This window comes from Mugil cephalus, chromosome 1 (assembly GCF_022458985.1).
Source record: "Mugil cephalus isolate CIBA_MC_2020 chromosome 1, CIBA_Mcephalus_1.1, whole genome shotgun sequence".
NCBI classification, from domain to species: domain Eukaryota; kingdom Metazoa; phylum Chordata; class Actinopteri; order Mugiliformes; family Mugilidae; genus Mugil; species Mugil cephalus.
Genome location: NC_061770.1, coordinates 25,223,544 through 25,249,201, shown reverse-complemented (window position 1 = coordinate 25,249,201; position 25,658 = coordinate 25,223,544). Strand labels below are relative to the sequence as shown.

General features: G+C 43.6%; 1 protein-coding gene across 5 annotated transcripts; it reads right to left on the bottom strand.

The window, feature by feature from the left end:
• Positions 1-1,178: 1,178 nt before the first annotated feature.
• On the bottom strand, positions 1,179-25,094 carry snphb (syntaphilin b). Of its 5 annotated transcripts, none has more exons than XM_047583920.1 (7): positions 23,678-25,094; positions 16,033-16,152; positions 11,820-11,981; positions 8,170-8,349; positions 7,513-7,620; positions 6,411-6,560; positions 1,179-6,329 (listed from the first exon to the last, which is right to left on the bottom strand). In XM_047583920.1, exons 2-7 carry the CDS (start codon positions 16,080-16,082, stop codon positions 4,343-4,345), a joined length of 2,637 nt encoding a protein of 878 aa, XP_047439876.1. In that variant the 5' UTR covers positions 16,083-16,152; positions 23,678-25,094; the 3' UTR covers positions 1,179-4,342. The 5 variants fall into 5 exon arrangements, with proteins under 5 accessions (XP_047439876.1, XP_047439866.1, XP_047439892.1 ...); XM_047583910.1 differs by having other exon boundaries at positions 24,156-25,094; XM_047583936.1 differs by lacking the exon at positions 11,820-11,981.
• Positions 25,095-25,658: the final 564 nt, after the last annotated feature.

Below are 25,658 nucleotides of genomic sequence, written 5' to 3'. Positions count from 1 at the left end.
AGGCACTTCACCCCCGACCTTTCCTTCCTGTCTCCACCTTCACTGAGAACAGAGCTGCAGCTCATAGGCTCCGGTCAGACCTCAAGTGAACATCCGTCCTGGGAGATCTGGTCATGAGTTTGCTCTTTGAATTAAATGACTGGAGCCGGTTGTGGTGTGATAGTTAGCAATGATGCCTCACAGCAAGAAGGTTCCGGGTTCTAGTCTGGGTTCAGGTGACCCTCCAGAAGACCTTCTTCTACAGCAATTCAATGAGGATTTAAATAATAAACAATTGATATGATGCAATTCCATTAGTAATTCTCTTTCCATTAGACACATAATTTGGTAAATTAATTAAAGCAACAAAAAAAATGGATGGAGCCAGTTGGGAGCAGAAAGAACCAGCTCTTTTTTTTAGTGAGCTGAGTCAAAAGAACCAGTTCTCTAAAAAGAGTCGAAATTCCCATCACTCATCACAAGTTTCCAACTGAGAGTTCCAGGTATGAACATATTTCCAGGACTAATCTGAGAGATCAGATCTCAGTCCACGTGGTGGTGTAGGTGGTGGCATGGAGACTTTCAGGGTTATAGTTAACGTCCATCCCAAAGTCAAGACAAAAAAAACAAAACAGCACTGTTCTTGGTTCTGAAACAGCAGCATAGATCAATCATTAATATTTATCTGCATCCAGAGTGTGGAACTGAGATTAGAGCTCAAATGGGGACGCAGGTGATCACAGGTGACCCAGGACGGATGTTAATACGAACGATTCTAACGTCTGTAAATAACTCACAACGTCTACACTTTGTATTCTCATCCAGTTGTTCATTACAGCTGCTGCGTTCGTTTATACCATTCACAGTTTTCTCATAGATATGTTTTATGTTATTTATTTTTTCTCTTTATCTTAAGTTGCTTATTTGCGCGGTTGAAGTTGCTGCACATTAAACTGCTGCTGTACCAGGACGATATGCATGTGACATAAAAAACACAACAAAAAGAAACAACCTGCCTCAACCACCGTAAGCACGAAATCAAAGGTAACTGACAACCAAGAGCAACAGAACAATCATTGAGGACACACATACAATCCTCGAGTAACTGCTAAAGTGAACATTAGTGCAAAAATATGTCGACCAAACAAAGGCAATAATCAGGAGTCTCTTGACGGACTTCTTCTTCTTTTTTCTTTTGATTGCACATCATGGAAGGATTATGAGACTGCGGGGGCCGGGGCACATGAAAAGTCCACCCACACGCTCTTAAAACACAAGCTGAAAGCGGCTTTGTGTCTGGATTGTAGTTTGTTTGCTTTTTGCTGGTTTTACATCTTAACAGTTGCTTTGCAGTCATTGTGGCGTCACTTTAACATCGTTTCGTTGGCGTTTTGCATCTCTTTGTAGCATCGTCGCTTCGTTTTGTGCGTCTGAAGTCCTTCTACTTATAATTGAAGGCATTTTATTTCTGCAGTCATCGGCTTCTCTTTGCAAGTCTTTTGTGTCTCCTTGAAGTTGCTCTTTATTTTTATGCATCTCTTTGAAGTGATCGTCGTTCTGTATCACTCTGTTTTCTGTTGCTCTTGCATCTTTTTTCATCATTCATTCCGTATTTGGGCCACTGCATTTTCATGTTGTAGTGTTGCTTCTTTTTTTTTTGTTCAATAATCCTTCCATGATTTGCTAATCTGACCTAGCCACATTCAGAGCCATGTTGTTGACGTGCATGACTACTCTTCTGTCCATCGCCTCATAAAATCCGCCCAAACTATTTGATTGAATTGGTTTTTCAACTTTCCACCATAAAAAAATAAAAAATAAAAAACTGTAGACAGGGAAGTTGATGTAGGTCCCAAGCTACACACAGTCTAACGTCTGCACAAGATCTTCAAACTGGAAAGAAAAAACTAACCTGTTCCTAGGTGATTATAACCTAGACGACCTTACCGATACCAAATAAGTCAAATTATCTGCAGTGACTGGTTAACTCTCGTACAATGGACTTGATACATACACACACACGACCAGAGTGACGGTTTAAAACTACACCAAAAAGAGCATTAGGTTCAGCAGAAATATACAGCACAGATCACAGACTGAGCACAACTCACTTCATTCAGATCTACATCGAGTGTCAAACTGAGCAAGTGAGTATCTACATAGAATCTGAATGCGACACGACTCCCATCAGGATATTGTCTTGGTGCGTTGCGTGTGAAAAGGAAGTAAAACAAACCGAGCTCGGTTATATTCAGATATTCAGTGAGTTCAAGTGAGTTTGCTTCATGTGCAGTCTTTAGGACACGAGGACTAACGAATACAGAAAATAGAAAAAATGACTCCCCCTGGTGGCCTGGCACCCAAGAATAAAGGCCCCGATGAACATGTATGAGAGGATTAGTTCTTGGAAATGCATTTAAATTTGAATAAATCTGCTAACTTTGCTATAACTAGTAAATGTCTTTCCATAAACCTGCAACTTTTTCTGACACTTGTGTTTGTGCACAGACCAAAGAGAAGTGAAACTACATCTTCATATGCTCATAAAGTCTCACTGCATGGCACTGCAAGACTGCTACGCGAAACATACGCGACGATCCAGCATGCAGATAACTGAGGGATAAATTAGTCGGAGCCTGCACCCTTTCATTCCCACCATGCAACTGTGAGAAGAAAAAAACTTCAGAAAATTTAAATCTTGCAGCCAAAGTTATTCAGTCGTTTACATCACGATTGTCGCAATAATTTGGTGTTCGAAGGTGTTGTGACCTAACAGACTAAAGGTCAAACAACAGTTGCTCTTGCAAAAACTTGCGGCAATGTTTAAATATGCCACAGATGAAACGTTCAGGGCTAAAATCTGCCTAAGTCACTACACTGTCTATCTGGGATTAACAGAGACACCAGTGAACCAGCAGTAAAGTTTGTGTCTGACTCGACAAGTTCAACTGAGCCTAAACTGCTGGGTGGGTTTGGTTCTATTAAGCTTTTTATCAGGTTCAGACAGGAGGTGCAAGCACCATATGTTCAGTTCAATTTACCCAAATAGAAGCCTGGCTAATCACACCACGAGGCTCAGCACAGGACATAAAAAACTATTTACACTGTTTAGAATTTTCTACATTTCTGCTTAAAAACAAATATTACATATGTGTGTGTTGCAAAAGTATGCACCTCTATGAGTGTTTCTAATCAGTGTCAATCAACAGTTAGTTGAAATAAATCAGGGATTTGTCCCAGTCTGAGCTTCACATGTTTGTGGAAGTGTATGATGACAGACAAAGGAGCTTTGTGAGGAGGTCAGAAAAGAGTTGTTGTTGCTGCTCAGGCTGGAAAAAAATCCTTAAAACCATCCCTAAAGAGTTTGGAATCAAATAATCCACAGTCAGACAGACTGAAGATGATTGTTCCCCTCCACAGGAGTGGTCAAACAAACATCACTCCAAATGCAAGCAACGAAATTTATGTTGCACATACATTTGCAACTCATTGGCTTCTCTTTGTCTACTTTCACAACCTGTGTGAAAATCTGCAGATGTTTTGAGTAATTTTTATGCAAAAATGCAGAAAACCCTGCGGCACTGAATATACTTGATGTGTTTTCTTTCCAGATATACTTTTGATACTTAAGAGACTCTAATATAATTGGCTGTAGATTGGGAGATGGCTACAATGCATTCTGTCTGTCCTTCCTGGAGTTCCCTGTATTTGCACCCTTAAAAACCTTCCTGAGTTCTGACTCTTTATCTTAAAATCAGACAATCTCCATGTTTTCGGGCTTAAATATTGTCAAAGATCAATAAAAAGCCCAAAATGTCCCCAATGGGACCAGACAAATTCTCAACTTTTTTCCCTCAGTCGATGGTGAGTTGGGGAGTAGCTTGATGCAACATGGGCTATACATCACTACATATATTGTATTTCATGTACACACACGTGATTAACACACGATCATTTGAACGTGGCAGAATTGACGGACCAATGAATCTTTTTCCCTGCAATTGAGAACAAAATAAACAATCAGCGTTAAACATCCAAGCGTGGATCATTCATGTCGATCAGCTCATTCAGTTTTGCACAAGTCAGTGGTGTTGGCGGACATCTTGGTAGCGACAGCAAGGACTTTTGGGCAGGAGACATCGGGGAACAGGACCAAACAGAAAACCAGAGAGATCTTAGTCCTAAATACACATTTCCTGTTTCTTGAACTCTCCTCAGCTACGACCCTTGACGAGAACCGCAGGACAGGAAGTTATTTATGTTCTCTTCCTTCCCTCGCACTACATATATCTGCCAAAAGGCCAGACCCATAATAGGAGAGGTCACGCTGAAGAACCACAGAGCTGCCGAGCAGGTTTTCCTCTCATATCTGTGATCCCCCCAAGTCTCCCCCGCCAGCGGGGTAATGCCTCAACCCACCTCCCCTGCGCAGTGAGTGTAGCGCCACAGTGCAACAGCCTCTCAGCAGCGACCCTATATGATACATGGGCTGCCCTCCACGGACTGGACCGCGACACAGCCACGCCACTGTTGGCACCACAGGGATGGCCACCGCAAGCAGATCAACCAGGAAGTGACGACTCCAGTAGCTTTTCTGAATTGTCCCAGAGTCAGATGAATCCTCTGCTGCAGCATCCCCCGTGGCGCCTGGTTCTTTAGTCCCATCCTCATCGTCCTCGTCGTGCACCTCCACCACTGTGACACCAGCTATCTCCTCATGGGAAGTAGACTTCCTCGGTTGGGACGTGTGAGGCTGTTCTAGGCCTGGAGGAGTTAATGCCGACTGACTTGGACTTTGCTCTGTTGTCTCTGTGTGGGCTGATCCCATGAATAGGTCAACCTCCAGCTGCCTATTCTCCTCTGTGAGGTGTTGAGGAGTTATCTCACCCTGAATGTCCTCATCACAGCCTCCTCCAATCTTTAGCTCATCCTGAGCCTCTGCTGGTGTCTCCGTTAAATTGCACAATTGCTTTTCTTGAGCTGTCTCCTCCGTAGCTTCCTGACCCTCCATCTCCTTCATTACCACTGAGTGCACTTCTTGTTCCTCCACTGCAAATACTTCCTTCTCTCTGTTCTCATTTTCTTGCTTTTCCTCTTCCTCCCCTCCTTCTTTCCCCCCACACAAAGGAATCTCCATGGAACACGACACAGTGGCAGACCGGGGTAGAGGATGAACCGGTGGTGTTTTGGAAACCGGGATGGGCTCCGTGGCTGTACTCATGACTGTTGCTGTGGTCACTGAGGTCGTGGTAGTAATGGAGTCCAGCTCCTCCTCCCCATCAGACATCCAAGTGGAGGTGGGGCTGCAGGCTTGGGAGCGGAAAGTGCGTTGCTCTGCAATTGTATCCAGATCGGAGGGGTATGCTGCCGCTGCAGGGATCGGGCAGCTCTCGGTCTGGATCCCTGTCTCCTTCAAGGGGTGAAGGTATAAATGGTGGTGGGATAGGCATGGGTGGCTCATGCAGCTCACTCCACCCATACCGCAACGGAAAGGTGCCATCCGTTCACCCGTGCACAGCTTCTCATAGGTGGAAGAGTGCGGCAAAGTGTGTGGCAAAGAGTGGGACAAATTGTGAGGGAAAGAATGGGGTAAAGTGTGGGAGAAAGTGTGAGGCAAAGAGTTGGGCAAAGAGTTGGGCAGAGAGGTGGGCAGAGAGTGGGTTAAAGAGTTGGGCAGAGAGTGGGGTAAAGAATGGGAGAAGGTCTGCGTGTAGGAGTTGAGTAAAGATGCCGTTTCCTCGGACAGGAAGGCGGCCTCCAGCAGCAGGTCGGCCCGGCTGGGGACGCTACTCTCCCCACAGCAAACAAAGCCACTGTCCTGGGTGCCGTCCCCCGACAGACAAGGAAAGTCTGTCCCGTTCCCGTTACGGTCTGCCAACGCCTGATCGCTAAGTTTGGTGTAGGTGGAGCTCCGAGTCAGAGAACGAGCTGGGGAACCATCGCAAGAGCAAGACCCCCTCCCTCCTATTGTCAATTTGGGTACTACCCCAGGACTTTCCCCTGAAACCGATGCCGGTGCGGATCCCCCAACACGGCCTCGACAGCTTGCTATGGCTTCCCCCTCCTTGGCTAATCCGGCCTGGGCTAATTCCATGTTGAGCAAAAGGTTTTCAAGCTTGTGGTTCTGAGCGTTGATGTCCTGGAAGTACTTCTGAACCCCTATGTCCCCGCTGAGGCCCCCGGCATCACTGAGCCTGGCACGAACAGTGTCCACAGCCTGTTTGAGCTGCTGGATCTCCTGTCGCGCCTCCTTCAGGGCCAGTTGGGCCTCCACGCGGTGACACTCCTCCTCAACCCAGTCCTCCTGCATCCGGTAGAGCTGGCCCCTCAGCTCATCAATCTCTGTGTCCCTAAGAGGGTGAAAAAATGGGGAATGAGTTAAGACCTGGAAGACCTGCAAAAGGCAAAACTTAAGTTTCTCGGTATCTCACCTGTGTTGCAGGGTGCTGATGGTTTCTTTTAGCCTGGCCCGCAGGTGCCGAATACACACCTCCTTCTGCTGCAGGGGAGTGAGGTACTGCTCTGGCGGAGGGGGCCGGATGCCATGGTTGTCTGTACATGATGTGTACTTTTGGTGACGTCTAGAGACGACACGACACAAGAAAATGAAAGGGACCTGTCCTTTCCAAACAATGCCTATTGTTTTGAGTGTTTTCCAGGTGTTGAACAGTCTTGGCAAAACTAGCTGACAAATCATAAGATGATTTATAGAACATAAATGAATCATCGCCTTGAGGCGCCTCTATAGAAGTCTGAATCCAATGCAAGTAGACACATGATAATGTATTTTACAGACACTACAAGTACCTGGGAGTCCACACAAACAACAGACTGGACTAGTGGGACAACAGATGCTGTGTACAAGAAGGGCCTGAGTAAACTCTACTTTCTGAGGAAGCTCAGATCTTTCACTGTGTGCAGTGAATTACTAGAGTCTTTCTACCAGCCTGTTGTTGCAAGTGCCCTGTACATTTCTGTCGTTTGTTGGAGGAGTAGTACCAGCAAAAAGATCAACAAATTGATCCTAAAGACTGGACATGTGATGGATAAAATGCTCTCCATTATGGACAATCCATTCCATCCACAGCACCAAACACTAGAGGGTCAGAGGAGCTCATTCTCCAGCAGACTGATTCAGCTCTGCTGCCATAGTAAACACTACAGAACTTTTTTATTCCATACTCAACTTTATGACTGCTCGTCTTTTTGTAACAAGCTACAATGACCAAGCAATTTCCCTTGTGGATCATTAAAGTCTGTCTAAGTCTAAAGTTTAAAGCACAAAACTGGACAAAAACAAATGACAAATCTTGAAATCCGATGTAAAACACATGTGACTGTTTACATTTTCTTTGGCATAAAGTCAGAGCTACTTCCTCTGGGTCCTAAAGTGATTGTATTCTTTATTGCATAGTTGCTGGTTGGCTGATGATGATAATACATATAGATTCACATTTTACTGACTAGATAAATCTTTCACTAATGAAAAGCTTGAATGAAAAGTTATTGCCCTTGCAGTTTGTGATGTCTCACCCTTTGGTGGGGCTGCAGTCGCTGCCTTTGCAAGAGCCTGAGTTGCTGCCGCTGCTGAGGGAGGCGTTGCCATAGGGATCTCTATTGCTGGGTGCGGCTGGGGTCCGCCTGTACCACAGACAGAGCAGACGTATTAATCCTCTCCTGATGAATACTCCAAAAAAAAACACACTCCGGACACCAAGTGAGCTGTTGAGCAAAACCACTGTGAAGCCACAAATCAAACTTAGCATGAAGGTTTCAATCCAGGTTGACCAACATGCTGATACAACACAAACACGACACAAACACGTAGGACAATGTCACTGCTGAAAAGACACCAGGGCTGCCCGGGAAACAAGGACACACACTCCTCTGGGCGCTGAGAGTGATGCTGCAGTTTTCACAGTGATGCAGTCAATGTGCTTTGTGCAAAAAATAAAACAAAAAAACATTTAACTGATTAGACATTCAGTCACGCAACATCAAGAAGTATTTCATTAGGGCGCATAAATAAAGAGAAGGAGAGAACATAGACGGGTCAAGACATGACATGACTGGAATGACATTGTGAAACATTCACAACAGTGCAAATGGTCTTGTCATTCCCATGCTTTAAAGGATAAACACCAACGGGAAAAGAAGTAAAAGAAGAAGAAGAGGGACTTGGGCACGGACCGGCAACGAGGGGTGGAGGGAGAGTTTGCAGAGCGGCTGTGCCGGTCCGGAGACTTGGTGGAAGTGTATCCCTTAGTCGGCGACTTGTTCGAAGCGTAGCCTTTAGTCGGACGCATTGAGACCATATAGCCCGTCTCCATGGGAACGTAGTCTAGCTCTATGAACCTGCAGTAATCAAACCTGACCAGGCAGAGACAACATGGGGTTAAAGCACAAAGGACAGGCGGTGGCGTGCGTACACTGCACAGTATGATGTGCATGCAATGAGTGCATGTGACTATCAGGCTTAAATCACGTCTGAGAACAAAACTAAAGTTTAAGTTTAAGCGGCAGGTGGTGCAGACGCCAACAAAGACAAGTGCTCAAAGGAAAGGTGGCTCTCTACAAGCCATGCTTTAACCCTTTATGACCTGAACATCTGCCTGTGCATAAAAAAAAATCAAAGTGTGGCTAAACACTGGGAAGTTTACGGTAATTATGACGCAACGCTGCTGTCGGCTGCAGCAACGCCAGACCAGGGAGCCCCAGAGAGAGTTGTCTGGAAGGATTTCTTCCAGACAAATGCACAACTTCCCAGTGTGCAGCCAAACTTTGAATTTTGTCAATAGAGCAAACCACTGTGAGTCATGGTCATTTGAAAGCACCATGCTTTAACGTATCACCAGCGATACGTTCAGGCTTTAAAGGGTTAACAGATACAGTTCTTTGGCTTCTCATATGGAACAAACCGTATGTTGCCAGTTCATAAGGTACACTCGTGGAATTTTATGCATTCCACCAGTGTATACACTAAATCTAAGCTTCATGAAGGTCATCGACTGCAGAAAATAATGGATAACGCGTCTCCACTTCCTCCCATTGGTCAAACTGATGCTCGTATCCTGGATGCAGTTCTATCCCAGGATGGACCCACGCTATGGACGACCTGCCAACACTTCCTCTAGACTCCCTGGTGTTTAATTAATACTTCGTTTCACCAGTTACCTAGAAATGCTGGATTCTACACTGTAGTTATTTATTCATTCATATTTCCTACTCTGCCACACAGAGTGGTTGCCATTGGCAACTGTCAGTCATCATGACATCACATCCTGTTTTTATAAACGCCCCCAGATTCAGAAAAACCACATCAATGTGAAAGCGCCCTGAGCCGAGCTAGCTTAGAGTTTAGTCATGCTAAACCAAGCTAACCATCTGCTGACGCTAGCTTCGTAATTTATGTTCGAACTAAAAGAGAGGCATAGCAGTGAAAAAAGGACCAAAGTATTTGTTTCAAACTTATGTTGGATGAACTTAAAATAAGCACGTTTTCACCTTTAGCTATCCTGATAGAAGAAAACAGAATGGTAACAATCACAGAACAGGTACATCCGTGGTAGCAAGGACTACAGGAGCGTGATCTGTGATGGGCAACTTCTGTCAAACCATTTCTTGCTCAGAGTACTTTTTGTAATGCTCTGTAATCAGTGATTTGCCAAAATGACATTGCTGTTGCCCAATCACTGGCCTGTGGAGAAGGAAGGGGTACAAGCAGGACAGCAATGAAGGGTTTACACACAGGACACGGAGACTCAAGCCTGAAGAGACTGACTCGTATTCAAACTTCTGGAACTCGTCCTGCACAAAAACTAAAGAATTCTTTACTCTAATGTAAAACTAAATGCCAAAACTGTGCCTTGATATATTGATAAAAGCAAAACTTGACCATATGATGGAAACAGATTGGTGATGGTCAACATAGACTTAGGGAATTAACAGGTTCTGACTTATCCAGGTCAGGGTGTATCCAAAAAAACAAAGCTGAAGAGCAAGAGCAACTGGACTTGTAGAGTTTATTGAAGAGGTTTTATCCAGTAAAAACAGTCTCATGATAATGCACGTGAACCGCTGACTAACTTTATAGAAGCCTCTTCTAGACGAAAGTTGCCAAAAGTAATTTGCCAATAAAAACACCAGATCTAAGCTTTAAGGGCAAAGTATTATGTTTTACTGTCTTTTTCATTGTTTGTTGTTTGATTGAGTCTGGTAACACAACATTCGGAATTTATTATTGTTTCAATTCATTAATCTTGCAACTAATCAGAGCCAGAATTCAACTCCATGGCTCTCAGGTGACGTTTATGACTATGTTGTTATTACTTTTCAGCCCAATCAATTTACCAACAGATCTTTGCAGGATTATGATCAGTTCCCAATGGAGAGATTCCAGAGCTGCTTTAAGCCCCCCCCCAAAATAACTATTGCATGCACAGAAGTCGCTCCGGCTTCCCCGAAGCTAGGCAATAACGGGGGTCGGTTGACGTTTATGAATAGTACGTTGTTTCTTTTCTGTGCAATCAATTCAATTGGACCGACAGATATTTTTTTCAATTAGCTGCCGTTCAGCAAAAGTTCCACTGAGTCAGAGGTGATATAGTACCTACTCCCTAATCAGTAAATAATTCAATGGAGACGGTACAACATTACAAACGTTAGTTGACATGTTTGAAATGGACTTTTGTTCGCGTTGCATGACCGTGCTGAGCCAACGTGTCCTGTGTGATACAAGTGAGGAGGCCAGATATTAACTACTCAGTGTTTCCTTTGAAGATCAGTACATGAAAGCAGCCAAGACATGGATAGAATGGAGGCAGGCAGGGGGAAGCAGCTGAAGCAGTGAGTCCATCCCATCCATGTGCTGGGATGGAACCATGTTTTTCGGTTGTCTGTGGTTGTCTGAGGGAGGTGAGAGCATTTCCCAGTTGTCAGGTGTTGGTTAGAGTTAGTGGGAATGCAACAGATTTAGTAAACCACATGAAATTTGGACTTAAAAAGCAAGTTCCAGCAATGCCAGTGTCCTACGGGGTGCTGCTGATGGAGCTGCTGTGAACCAGTGATCACTTGTGATCACAGTGTACTCCCACAGCCCACAGTGGCGGTAGTGCTTCGTAGTGCACCGTGCATGTAGCCGCTAAACACAACCAAACATTTTCCTGGTACCAGGGCCAAAACGGCGCCGTCCAGTTCTATAGCGGCTCTGCTAAAGTACAAAACACTGCGAGAAAGCACCAAGACGACGTGAGATGTGACACAACAACACACAGGTCTGTTTGATGTTTGCTGTTACTGAGGAAAGACGGGGGCACATTTGTCGAATTTCAAGAAAGAAAACGACCTTTCACTAACCGGCCGTGTCTTAGCAACTGTAAATAGCTACAGCAGGCCTGTCAAGCTTTGGATTTGTTCATCTGCAGCGCAGGAAAGCAGAGTGCATTTAGTTTGAGGTGAAAACTGACTGAACTACTGCAGTCCTTGGAGTCACATTCTTCTGTGTGTTTGGAGTGTTTGGGTTCTGGGGAAAGCAGGCAACTGTGGACGTCGTAGGTAAAGGTCCAGTGTTTTAAGTAATTTCACGCGTCTCTTTAATTGACCTAATCAACAGCCATAACTAGAAATGAGAAGCTTGACAGGCATAGCAAGAGCAGGGCAAACATTCATTATTTAGAGAAAGGAAACAGACTTGAAGGGATTATTTTAAAGGATTATCTCAGGCTGCCTGTGTGCTGTTGTTGGCCGTTCAGTCTCCAGTTTTTGTTTTAGTGGCTACAGTGCATGTCAGAGCTACAGCTATGAGGCATGCTCTCTGAGACTGTGACTGATGTGTGTCTCACGCAGGGGGCTTGGGCACGGGAATGGCCACGGGCGACGTGGCTGCCGGCGCGGCCGTCCCGGAAGCCGACGCCGGCTTGGACGCCGGCACCGGCGCCGGCGAGGAGGAAGACAGAATTTGCTGCAAGCGCCGTTTGGGCTGCAGCGCCTTCAAAGGGTTGAATCTGAGGAAGAGAGACGAGAGAGAGGAGGACACGACAGCTACAGAACTTACCATGGAAGGAAAACCACTACGTAGGACTACAGGCAGACGTATCATCCTCGGTTTAAGAGGCTTAGGACAGAGGTCTTCAACGTTCAGTTACAGGCCAAGGACCCCAAACTGATGGAGAGATTAAGTATCTACTATATGTGTCCTTTATTAAACTAGTGCTTTTTAAATTTTGCATTCAATATTAAGCTAGTCAAATAATACACAGGTTCAAATATTCATTTTTTGTGCAACAGCAGTGTGGCCAAGCAACTGGCTGGTAAACACAATGGACAGATTCAAGTTTTAATTTCACCTGGGGACTGAATAGGGTCTCTTGGCCATTAATGTGGAATCTGACAGAGTCAGAGTGTAATATGTGGCCTTGTGATTGGCTCAGAAGCAATAGGGGCAGGGCCTACTGTGTACAGGATTTAGATTGACAGGTCCTGTGTGGTGGTAACGGCTTCTGCTAAAATATGTTGGATTCATGTTATTTAAATTTAAATTTGTGGGGGAAATTAAAAATATATATATATAAAATGTCTAATCAACCAAAGATTTTGCCGTACCTCCATGGACCCCCCTGTTGAAGACCTATGATCTAGGACATCTGTTTGAGATTTCTGATTTGAACACATTCTCTCAGTGTGTAAGAGAATTAGTTCATCTGCTCATCAGCAAATAGCGACGCCAGACTGGCTTTCTGTGGTATTAAGAAGCTGATGAACTGGAGCCATTAAGTAAATCAGTGTCCAATTACCACTGTGTACATGTGTGTACAAGGTACAACACTTACACGACTTTCTGTATGCGACTCTGAGCCTGAATGGCTTAATGGATGGTTTTAGCCTTTGTCCCGTAACTTGAGCAGAAAATACGTGTAGATATTAAACAAACTGTGCTCAGGGTTCTTTTTGCCATTTCCCGACTGACGACATTTGATTATTTTAGGCCCATTGTCCTAAAATAGGCAGAAAACCATAACTGCAAAAGGAACACATACATCTTATTTCTCATCTTATAATTACATACAAAAAACCAAAGTGAACCATTAATTGTTCAGAAAACATCTCAGGTTCGTTGGATTGTTTCTGTTATTCCAAAGAACATTTGGACCATTCTCCTAAGACAACACACCTTCTTTACCCTCTCATGCCACTGAGGTCTAGGAGGAGGAAGTGGTTTCAGCCATAATAGAGTTATTATCTTCCTGCTTATCAAAAGTAGGACATGCACTAGGTACAGCTTATCTTTTTCCAATCTTCCATTAGGGAGCGCTCCAATGTCACCAATGTGTCCCAAAAAAATTTATATTAAACTGTTTAGTTTAATGCAAAAGCAGAATTGGAAATGATGAAATCCCAACGTCCTCATATGTGCACTTGAGAATTTGTTAAATTTTCATGTCACATCAAACTAGAAAAGTTAATAAGAACAAATAAACACGTTTTAATCCTTCACTAACAGCACATGGCAGAAAAAGGTGTCTCCTTATGACGACAACAGGTCTAAATGTAGCAGAATAAGAAGCTCCAACAAACCCAACACCTGATGTCCCCATATGAGGACGCCAGGTTTCAGAAGGTTAATTTCCAATGGAATTCTTTACTGTAGTTATTTTATGCACCTCTTCACACACATTCTTTCCAACATGTCTCTTCAAAAGTAACATTCAACTCCCGCTTCCCTTTTACATCAAGAACATTCTCTAAAGGAGAAATTTACATTTCTTACAGATCAGATAGTAGAAAATAACGTAATAGCGATGACATCGCGCACAGAGATTCCACGAAATTGAGGCACAGGGATCAGATTCTATCAAGTAAGTCAGCATGTGGTACAGAGTTAATGGAGAACCGTGTGGTTAGAATCAACAGGCAATAAAGACAATATAATGTCACGCAAATCGTGTTTGGGATTTGATGAAATATTGAGACATGTTCACAGACGTGTTTACTGTGAAGTTTCACGTTTGGCTGCGTGTTGTTAGCTGAGGCTAGCTGGTTAGCTCCAGCCAGAAACACCAACTAGACATTTTTTGTAAGAGAGTCATTATCATTCAGCCCTATATCTGCTTCCCTTGTAGGAGTCTTTTGACCAGCTGTTTGAATTAGAGAAGTTAATGTGCTGTCAAAAAGAAACACTTATGCAACACAGACACGCGCACACATATAATAGATGCATGTAGCGTAACAAATTTTATTACATCCAAAAGGTTTTGACACAGATGATAAAAGTGCACGTATAATTTCCATGTATAATGCATTACTACGCTTGTACTTGGAGCTGTGGGAAACATCTGAGTTTGTATTAATCAAAGAATCACAAACACTCGTAGGAACTTTGCTGGAAAAGGTGTTAATGTGACTGTGTCTGTCAGGAGTGTGATGTTGTTGATTTGACTCTCCCAGACAAAAAAGGTGCATTCAGCGGGTTTCCTTTAATTTGACATCAAACTATTAAATAAGACACACAGATTTATGAAGCTACAGAAGCTGTTCACCAACAGAGATTGATTCAAATTGTTTGACTTCATGACGACTTTGAACATATATTTGGTTCAGAATGGTCAGGTCAAAGGTCAAGTGGTGGGATTTCTTGATGCGTTTGAGACCCTCAGAGTATTAGGACCACCCATGAGGGTAAAAACGACAGGGGGCAGATTTTCTTTTCTTCAGTGTGTGACAGTATCCAACAGTCCAATATAAAAATCAGCAATATAACAAATTTAAATTCTGAATTATATTAATTATTAATTAAGCCCCCATACTTTTCCGTAGAGTAGCTTCTTGAAATTTTGACTCATTTCTCAAAATTTCAACTTTTTTTCTTGTCATTTTGTTTCGACTTTTTCTCGAATTTTCAACTTTTTTTTCATGAAATATCAACTTTTCCTCAAAATTTTGACTTTTTTCTTGAAATTTTTACTTTTTTCTCAAAATTTCAAATTTTTCTCAAAATTTCGCCATTTTTCACAACATTTTGTTTCAACTTTTTTTCTCGACATTGTATTTTGACTTTTTTCTAAAAATTTCGGTTTCATCTTCAACAATGCATTTCAACTTTTTTCTCGAAATTTCAACTATTTTCTCAAAATTGTATTTTGACTTTTTCTCAAAGTGCATGATGAAAAAAAAACTCTACCTCTTCTCTTTTTGTTTCTCATGTGTGGCTCTAATACGTGGCTTTAATACTCGGCTGTGTTGTGCGTATTGTTGGCGGAATGGACTGTTTACTACATAAACATGTGTTCTTTTATAGCGTTGATGCCTCCGTCTTTATTGCAGAAAATGCTAAAATAAAATAAACACCTTTAAGGAGTAGCTGCATCCAGATGTTTTACAGCTGTTTTCCATTTGCAACAATTGCAACAATGTCTGTGCTTCAAATCAGATCAGAACCGCTGTGTTTTAGTTGGCTTATGGCTGTCGGCCCATCCCACACGTGGATCAGAACACATCTGGAGTTAACTCATTTTGTTATCTGGGAAAACATGGAATTGTCTCCTGCTTATTTAAGCATTATTTGTCTAATATAAGGCAACATTTATGAGAGAGCAACCCTGTAGAATAGATATGCATGTTTTAAATGTGACCCAGGATTCATTGTGTGTTCACACCATCAAAGGAATGAGGTCTAAAGCTTTTCAGACCAGCTCCACATCCAAATGAATCCTCAATGCGTCCTGGATGTATTCCCACTTGTACTTTAAGATGAACGCTTGTGGTCAGATTGTTAATGCAAGGTCTGGACGGCGTCATGATATTGCACAATACACTATAACATTAATATGAACGTTTAATTTGTTGCAGCAGTGATTTTTCTTCATCGCTGCTGCAACGTCGTCTTTGCCTGTTGCTGTTCGTGCATCCTGCACACGTTCAGTCACGTCGATGACTTAATGCATCCATCAATAAGCTTATCGTACCAGATAGTATAGATTTCCTATTCTGAGACACTAATATGTAACAAAATCTACCCACAGATAGAGCTGCAGATACGGATCCTGATTGGCTACCTACCGGCGAGAGCCCGACGTAGACCTCCGATTGGCCGGAGCAGGGGCAGACATGGAGCCACACAGCCTCTCGTGTATCCTCACGTCTTTTTTTCCCGGCCTTCTTCAGCTCAACACTGAGAGTCTGAAGGAAAACACACAAGACATGAGCAGTGAGCGAACACACAAACACAAACACGGCTGAGGGATGGGTTTCGCTGACTTCAGCCTGCTGCTGCTGCTGACTCAAGCTGACACTTAGCTGGCACAGACGAGACACCGGGGGGTTCAGCAGCCAATCGCCTACAAGCCACGAGGGAGGACGAACCAATCACCACTCATCTGCTTCATCTCAGAACATCAGAACAAATAACAGCGGCAGTGAGTGAGAAGGAGACGACAGAATGTCTCTGAGACGAGCTGAGAGCAGGAGGTAGAGCTCGGAGGAGGCACAGGAAAAGAGGAGGATTATTGTCATTAATAATGAAACACACTCACAGCTTGGTGGGACCCTGAGCACCAGGTTTGTGTTTGGGTGTAAATGCTGTAAGTCGTCTCTATGCTGCACTGTGTCTCCTCTACACCCACAGAAACAGAATCACTTTTATTAATCTGTTTGTAACCTGTTTGTGTTTAGGAGTTCTACTACATATATATGTTTTTGCTGCTATTATGTTTATCCTGTCTATTCAACACATGTTTACCACTGCTGCTATAAAAACTATATATTTTAGAATGTTTGTATATTTTTTTAGTATTAATATTTTAACTTTAGTTTGTAAATCCTTGTAAATAAAACCTTCTTTGCACTATTTTGTGACACTTGTGTTTCTTTTTGCACTGAAAAGGAGAAGCTCTCCACTGTACAATGACAAAAAAGGCTATTCTATTCTATTCTATTCTATTCTATTCTATTCTATTCTATTCTATCTTATATAAGCTACGTTTCACGCACAGTGTTTGTTTTCAATGCTTGTTTCCTTCCATCAATGAACAAGTATAGAAACTACGGATGAAGTTGTGAACTCTGGAGACGAGGACATTTTATTTTTAATAAAGCGTCTGTTCTGGCACGGCTGAGCTGCTGCATGATGGGAAATGTAGGATCTAGAAAATATTCAAATATTCACGCTGGTCACATGAGGAACGGCAGCTTTTTGAAAGGGTGTTTTTAAAATGATTTGTTTGAAAAAAGTATTTGTAAAAAACACTGTATTCGGGTTCGACTTCACCCCAACTCTACACAATGAACCAGTTAAAGATGAGTAAATATAACTAAAAGAAGCTGCAGCCCACAGCTACTTGTGTTTTAATCTAGAGACGTTATATTTATGTTTCTAGTTGGTTAATTCAAACTTCTCTAACAGCTGCAATTCATGGAGCATCTGTTCAGATCCACAGCTGGAGCCTTTTGCAGACAATCACAGATAATAATAATAATCTAAAAAAATATTAATGATGAGGCTGAATGAGCATAAATGAAGTGTCCTGGTCTTTTAGTTTATGAGCAGAGCCTTTTTTAATTATTATTACAGTACCACACACGACGTGACCGAGCATCAGGAGAGCGTCACGTTCTCCAGCTCTGGATGCTGTCGCCACAGATCAGAGCCCGTCAGAGAACATCATACAGGATTTATTAAGTCAGGCCTGTTATGTAACAGGACACATGAGAGGAGGACGACACGCGAGCAACTTCTGTGCTGACGGGACGGAAACGCCAGAGCGGATACAAGAAAGAGGCCGGTGACGAAAGAGGAGAGAACGTGGCAAAGAGGCGAGGAGGAGGAGGAGGAAGAGGAGGAGTAGGAGGAAGAGGAGGAAGAGGAGGAAGAGGAGGAGGGGACAGGGAAGCCAATGAGACGACAGGAGGCAGCACGTGTCGAGAAAGAGGAGGGGCAGGTGATGAATATACGTTTGATAGAGGATGATAATGCACACACACACACACACACACACACACACACACACACACACACACACACACACACACACACACACTCTGTGCATCTGCAGCAGAGACTCTGCAGTTTATCTCCTGAACGACGGCGCGTCCTTGCGATCTAATCGTGACGTGACCTTCACTCGTCTCTGTGAATCTGAAACAATCGTTCTGCAGCGTCCGCGCACAGACAACGGGAAACAGGGATGAGATGAGGGGATGAGGCGCCACCGTGCAACGCAACAAATCACGAGGCATTCAGAAGGGACTGCAGAGCAAACTCACTGCTTGCACCCCAGAAGTTGGACAGGAGTGGGAGGGGAGGAGGTGTGACGAAGAGACTAAGAGCAGCATTAAACAGCAAGATGTCAGCAAACACAGTTTCACTAAGACTCTGGGGTCTGATGCTGAGTCACTGCAGTTAATCCAGGACATTATCTTTGTGTGTGTGTTTGTTGTGCATCCACAGCCCCTCTGGTTTTATTTTACACTTCTTTTCTGTGTGTGTGTGTTTGTATTTGTGGTTATATCATAACACACAGAGGTCGACGCTGAGCTGAGTCAGGATGCTGCGATCAGCGACCTGACGTCTTGCACCAAAGTGACTGATCTGCTGTCATCATCATTCACTTCTGGTTTTCTGTGACAGAAATGATTTTGACAGCGTAAAGGAGGCGGTTCAATTTATCCAAACCTTATTAACAGAAGCTGTAACATTGTGCATGATGTTCTGCGTATACACCGTCCTCACTCAGCTCAAAGAGAAGGTGTGTCTAACACCTGCACGACGGGTTTAAAATGTACCAGATAAAACATGCTGTGGGAAAACAGGTCACCTCTCGTCTATTGTTACTTGTCCAAGTAGAATTCCTCTTAGTTTACCGAACCAGAGCGACTTCCTTTCAGATTCTGGAAAAACTAAGGACGTCCTGACCGGTCCAGACATTTTATAAATGATGGCATCAGATACAAAAGATCCATAAACCAAAACTACGTCCGTGTAGCGTCAACACGTCTTCCTCTTCTGCTTTAATGCCGGTCGGATAACATCAAACTGCCAAAAAAACTGAAGAAGAAGAAGAAGACGAAGACGACTACTACCACACCATAGTAGAGAATAGGGCTGGGCGCTACACCACTTTATACCAAATACTGGTATGTTTTTCGTTATGATATGAATTTTTAATATACTTTCGTACTATTTAATTGCACAGCATTCGGAAAGGAAGCGCTGCGAGACACTATTTCAGACCGGACGGTGTAGATGGAAAGGTCCGAAAAATGAAGCGGCAGAGCGAGACGACTTGTGCTAAAAGAAAAGTGCAGTGTCAGTTCTAAGGATAGTCCCCGTTTTGGACGACCTGTCCCACGACTAAAGCTGTCCCGAAAAATGTCTCCAATTTTATCTCTTTATGAATGAGACAAAAAAAGTTGCGCATATACTACAGATACTACGGTAGCCAGAGACATAGAAGTTTAAATATGTTTAAATATTAATAAATATGTCAAAATAAATGAAAATGTAATTGCCCTGTTCTTCATTTCATCTCGATAATATTTTATTTTTTATTTTTTATCTCTGAGCTGAAAATGTCCCCAGATTTCCTCATCAGCAGTCAGTGCTGACATGTGCAAACCTGTTTTACTACTAGTGTGGGATTATTCTACAATATTTACTCATCATCACAGTAAAATAGTTCATATTGTGAACACGTGATTATGAATGAAAAAAAATAACGTGTTATTCAGAACACAAGGTACGAGCTCCTCTCTGCACATTAACATTAACATTTAATTTATTGGACTGAATCCAGGCGCCTCGAGGAGAAACAAGGAAAGACGCTACAGGAAGTTTGAAGATGTAAAAATTTAAAATCACCCTTTAACTCAATATTAAAAGAGCTGGTGAGAACTGTGATTTTTTTTTTTTGTCTTTTGCCAAATGGTGCAACAACAAGTGTTTTCCCCCATCACCACAATTATGAAAAAAAAAACACCAAAAAAAAAACAGGTGTCTGTAAAACTGTCGACAGAACACCTCCATTTATTTGCAGAGACGCCCTTAAAGCCCTGAAAAGTGAATTTTTTTGAACAGGCTGAGCAGAAACATTTAGGGAAGAACCAGAGAGTGAAACACTAATGTCCATTTGTGGTGTCTGGATGGACACTCACTGGACGTCCTCCAGAGATGGTGCTGGCTGGTCTGCAGCGCTAATATGGAGCAAAAACTAACCACCTTCAGTTCATTCATATATATATATATATATGCATTAATGCAGAAATGTAGCTCATGTTCCTGTTCTGAAATGCATTGGCTCAATTAGTGTTGATTGTAAAAGCCAACAAACAAATGCAACTTCACTTTTCTAATGGAGAACATGAGAGTGAAGTGGACAGGAACATGACGAGACACTGCTCGACTCTATCAGCCTCTACTGGACCAGCACCGACTCCCACAATCACAGAGCGCTGAAAGCGGGAAAACAACGAGATATATACTTTTACAAGTAACGTTTAATAGAGAGATTTAACCTTCTGGTTAAAGTGTGAGGAGATGCAGAACAATCCTGCAGAGTCACGCTGCTGCAGTGCATGCACACCAGCTTTTAGTGAAGGTTCAGCAGAGCACAGCAATAAAACAGTGGCGTGCTCTTAGTGGACTATCAATCAGCATTAAACAGAGAGGAAGGAACGGAAAAGAAAAAGGAGGAAGAAAGGAAATATAACACAACAGGTTCTCCTAAAATATGACCATTAATAATTAACCAGGGTCTCGGTCTAAATGTTCTTAAGCATCAAAATGTTTCTTTCTTTCACCATGTTCTCATTGACCGTTGCTCTCGTTTGCCTTTGTGTGAAAATAACTTCGGTTAATCAGGTCGAACGCCTGAAATACTTCCTACGCCACGGGTTTGTCCCGTTTGTTAGGAAGCAACGCAGCAGCGAGTGAGAACGTGCCAGAGCTCTGGAGCCTAAACGATAACGCTAATAGTCTGTGTGAACTATTTGTCTCAAAGGCAACTCGGCCAAAGAGCTCTGATGAAAATGGAAAGGGAATCACCATCACGCTGATACAGATCAGGAGTAAGGTTACACACACGCATCAGTCTCTGACTCAGGCTTCATTCAGGATGCTACAGCTTCCTTTATGATGTACTTAATAATGTGTTTTGTAGAACAGCTTTATCATTATCAAGCAGTGTTTCTATTCACTCTTTCTTCTCTTGTAGCCTTGTTTTTGATCTCGACCAGATTATGTTTCTGGATGAAAGATAAAACAAGACGTAACATAGCGAGGAAATACCACAAATCTCTGGAACCAGTGACGACGTTAAAGGTTTAAAGGTTTATAACTGAAATGTCTCTAAATGAACTGTCTCTCTTGTAGCTTTGTTTTGGTCTCCACCAATCACAGAGTAATGGGGCTTTAGTAGCTTAGCTAAATGGGCTGCTATGTTCACCAGCTAGCAACTTATCTCGAGTGTCATTTGCTTATACTGAATACAACAACTCATTTCTATCTGAAAAAATATATAAGACGGACAATTTGTCCTAGTCGAGTTGAGAATACGAGGGATGAGAGAAGCCTTTATTAATCTACAGGGATGAAATATTTTTAAATTTAAGATTGGATCAGGACTCATATATATATTTTTCCCCTGGTTAGATTTACAGACAGGCGCATCCACACACAGCCCTGTTTTCCTGGAGACACTGCAGACCCGTGCAGCCCATACATCGCCCCTCCCCCACTAACAGAGTTCGTGCAGCTGGAAGATGGAAAATGCTTGTACTAATGTTGTCCAGGGATCTGACCCTACAATTCTTTGAGTTCAGTAAATATTTATCTTACCATTGTGTCATTTTCATCGTGTAGATGGAGGGAGAAAAATCCAAATATCAGCTCAGAAAAATCTGCAGCACGTATCGGCCATCGGCCAATGCTGCTGTAAAAAAAAATCCATGTCGGTCAATCTCTAGTTGTAACTACCGCTGTTTCAGAACCACAAACATGTCTTTGTTGTGTGTGCACCATGACTCTTCCAAACATCTTTTCATCCACGCCTAACCCTCTACTATATGATCTCATTCTGTTTGTGGCTGTCTCTGAATGGGTCCCCCTGCCCCCTCCCCTCACAGAAATCCATCTCCAGTTAGTGGAGGGTGCAGATAACTTGATTTGAATGTTTTGCTGTGGCTAGAAGCTAAAAGCACCGTAATGGAAATGCTTTCCTGCTTTTCCTGCAGGGAGAGCAGCCAAGGAGCTAAAAAAGCAGTGAGTGGGATTTTAGGTGCAATCCAGACATGAATCTGTGTGTAACCACCTGTAGCTACACATGAGCCTTTCTTATATTAATACACTGGTTCTTCCTTCATATAGAAACAATCACGTCATGTCTTTAGCTCTACAGATGGTCACAATTCTCCTCTGTGGCTGAGGAAAGGCCACATCACCTCATGCTGAAATGAAGTGGTGTAGGTATATATAGTCAGGTAAGACCACTGCTTTGGTGAGGATCGATAATGCTTTGGTTTAAATGAAAAAATAAGTTGGGAAGATCCGGAAGATACTTTAAATACAGGGCATCCTCTGGTAAGAAATCTCAGATTTACACGACAAAGTTTGATCTAAAAGACGACAGGAGCTCCATCAGGTCAGACTGGACCACGAAGAAGAGCTGCACAAAAGCAAAGACGCATGAAAAAGGATGTGAAACTAGACATAAAATAATCTTAAAATACAACAAATTAGTGAAGCTGTTCTGAAACGGATAAATCTAGTAGCAGTACCCAGCCTTAGTTCTAACAGTTACATGTGATTAAAGGCAGGACCGGAGACGTTGCCACCACGGGTGCATCCGAGTAAACACCATGCTGCTAGGTCACCATGGAAACGGTTGATCCACCACTCGCGTGAAACGTGAGCAGAAGGGGGAGCTGCCATTGGCCGAGGAACGCTGGAGGAAACAGGATGGAGGAAGGAGCCTGCTGCTGACAAGATGGCCATGCTGCAAAGGACGAGCGTCCCGTACCAGAGGACAGGGGCCAGCACGGAGCTGCAGCCCTGCAGGGCTTCCTCCTGGGGTTCTGACGCTGCTCGGGCTGTATGTGGTCTCATAAATATGAATGCATATTTGCAGGATTACCGAACAAGGCCTACAGGAAAAAAAAAGGCCCACATCTGCAGCTTTTCTCTTTACTCCAGTTTGAGGCGGTCTGACGACTGCAAAGAGGCTGCACAAATACCAAGCAGAAGCAAAATAACAAAAGATGTTTCTACGAGCACGGTGGTAAATGCAAAAAGTACCAGAAAGAGAGACAAGCAGAGGCAAAACGACGACTCAAAACTGTCACAAAAAGATTCAAATCAACTAAAAGATTGTCACAAAGACATCTGCTACACATGAGACAAGCTGCTGCCAGGAACTCCTTTTTGTGCCAAGGTTATTCAGAGACACTATAAAGCATCATCAACACCCGAACTCATCCACCCTGACTGTTTCCTCTGTCCATGCATAAAGAAATAAGCTCTTATCTGAAAGGGAAAAACGTGAGCAATGCAACAAACACCATGCAGGCTGCAGCTTTAGCGTGAATCTGAACCCAGTTGCTCTCTCAGGTGGGACACGGGGGCGCTGGGAAACAAAAAGAAAATGCTGCAAGGTCAAACTGCAGCGCCAAGCAACCTGTCACGACTTTGCTGCCTGCAAACGTGAACGGCACTTACTTTGGGTCTGAGGCACCGCGGGCTGGTTCTTCACGCATGACCAGCGGGCGGGGAAGCGTCCGAAGACGCGTTCAGCAGGAAAAAGGAAACGAAAATAGCCTCAGGAAAAAAGCTCTCGTTTGTTGTGACGCTGGCACCGGTGGGAAGCTTCCATCTGACGCCAAAAGGCCCCCCCTCGGGGACGGACTCACACTCTAAAGCGCAGGGCGCACGGGATGACGAGGCGCGCAAACATCTGCCGGAGCGCACTGCGCAGCATCCCTCCATCAGCCTCCATCAGCTGCACCAAAAATAATCAGGAAATACACGGACCTTCGTAGACAGAGCTGCAAACAACCTGCACTCCGTTCAGCCACCGGCTCCGGTCACTGACGCTCTCCCCGCTCCACGGACGCGATCAGATCCTCCGCACAAAAAAAAAACAACAACAACAACAAAACAGCTGGGAGCTGCTCTGAGTAAACCCCGCCTCGCTTACCTGCGGCCCCTGTCGCTCCTCTCAAGGTTGAATCGCCTCCAGATTCATCGTCTCCCTGCGGTTCGTCTCCAAGAGCCAACCCGCCCCTCCGCCTGATGGAGCGGCGATCCTGGCTCTCACACACACCCGGGGAGGAAGCGGAGGAGAGAGGAGAGGAGGAGGAGGAGGAGGAGGAGGAGGAGGGGACCAGGCCAAAGGGGATGCAGGAGGAGCGCGCTGGATGGATGCAGCGTGAGGAGAGGAGGAGAGGAACAAGGGTACACGCACGGAAGCGTCTGCGTCACGTTACGTCGGATCGATTTAAAGGGAAACACCTCAGTGTGATGCGCAGCAGGACCCTCCAGAAAAAAAGAGAAATATTCAGTAACTAATGTTCATTGTCATGTACTACAACAGTGGTTCTCAGCCTTCCTGGGGTCCTACGTATTTTCATCCATCCAGTGGACACACCCCAACCCTCAGGAAATTAGCTTAGCTTCATTCAGCGCTAACCTGAACATGCGCGTTAATGAGTTTTCCACAAAACCTCCCTGCAGATGTTCCACAATGAGAACATTATTAAGGAATGAACGGTGCATGCACACTGAAACAGTAGGGGCCTCATAATATCAAATGGGTGCAGTTTGTGTTAATTTTGTATTAAGTGCATCATGCAGTAACTTTAAACTATGAAACCCGGGAGTCAGATGTTTTAATAAAATACAGTGAATTACTCTGTAGGTCTATATGAGCTGGTACCTGCTGTGGTTCAGGTAGATAAAGGTCTCAGCCACATGATCTTTTTTTTAAAGGATATTATTTTCACTGACCGCTAGGGGGTCCGCGAACCCCCGGTTGAGAATCACTGGACTACAATACTCTGGTGGCATCAGCCACAACATTATGACCACTGACAGGAGAAGTCAGTAACATTTAAACCATCTTTTGTTAATTCAATGTTCTGCTGGGAAACTTTTGGACCTTGTATTAATTCATTCATGTAGATGTTACTTAGACATGTAGCACCCACCTAGACCAAACCAGACCAGACGACAACCCCACCCCATAGCAATGACACTCATTGATGGCAGCAGGATGCAGCCTGACACAGACATGCACAAAAACGTGTTGACCTGGCCTCCAAATTCACTAGATCCCAAACTCATCAAATATCTGTGGTCGGACATGTGAACATTCCCAGTTTCTTTAAATATTCGCAAATCTCAGGACACTTGTTGACATCTTGTAGATCAGAGACAGAGTTTATATATTTACTCACATCAACACGTTCCTCTCCATCTCTGTAATACTAAACCTTCAGCAGCAGAGGTCACTGCATCTCTACCCTGCACATAAGAACCACAATCAAGTCAAACTGTGTCCACAGTATAATCTGTATAAGTGCTGTAATAGTATTCATTCACCGTTGACACCCAGTGGTGTGACAACAAAGCCTGGGCTGCATTAATAGTCACAAATATTCATGTATGTGACTTAATCAGAGCTCACAATTTTCAACATTTC

Bases quoted from the DNA above. Each gene is read 5' to 3' on its own strand.
- snphb (XM_047583920.1), bottom strand. From the start codon at position 16,082: ATGTCTGCCCCTGCTCCGGCCAATCGGAGGTCTACGTCGGGCTCTCGC. The intron at 11,982-16,032 runs GTAGGTAGCCAA...TCTCTTCCTCAG, and splicing joins TCTACGTCGGGCTCTCGCCG to ATTCAACCCTTTGAAGGCGC. The intron at 7,621-8,169 runs GTCCGTGCCCAA...TCTGTGGTACAG, and splicing joins CCCTCCACCCCTCGTTGCCG to GCGGACCCCAGCCGCACCCA.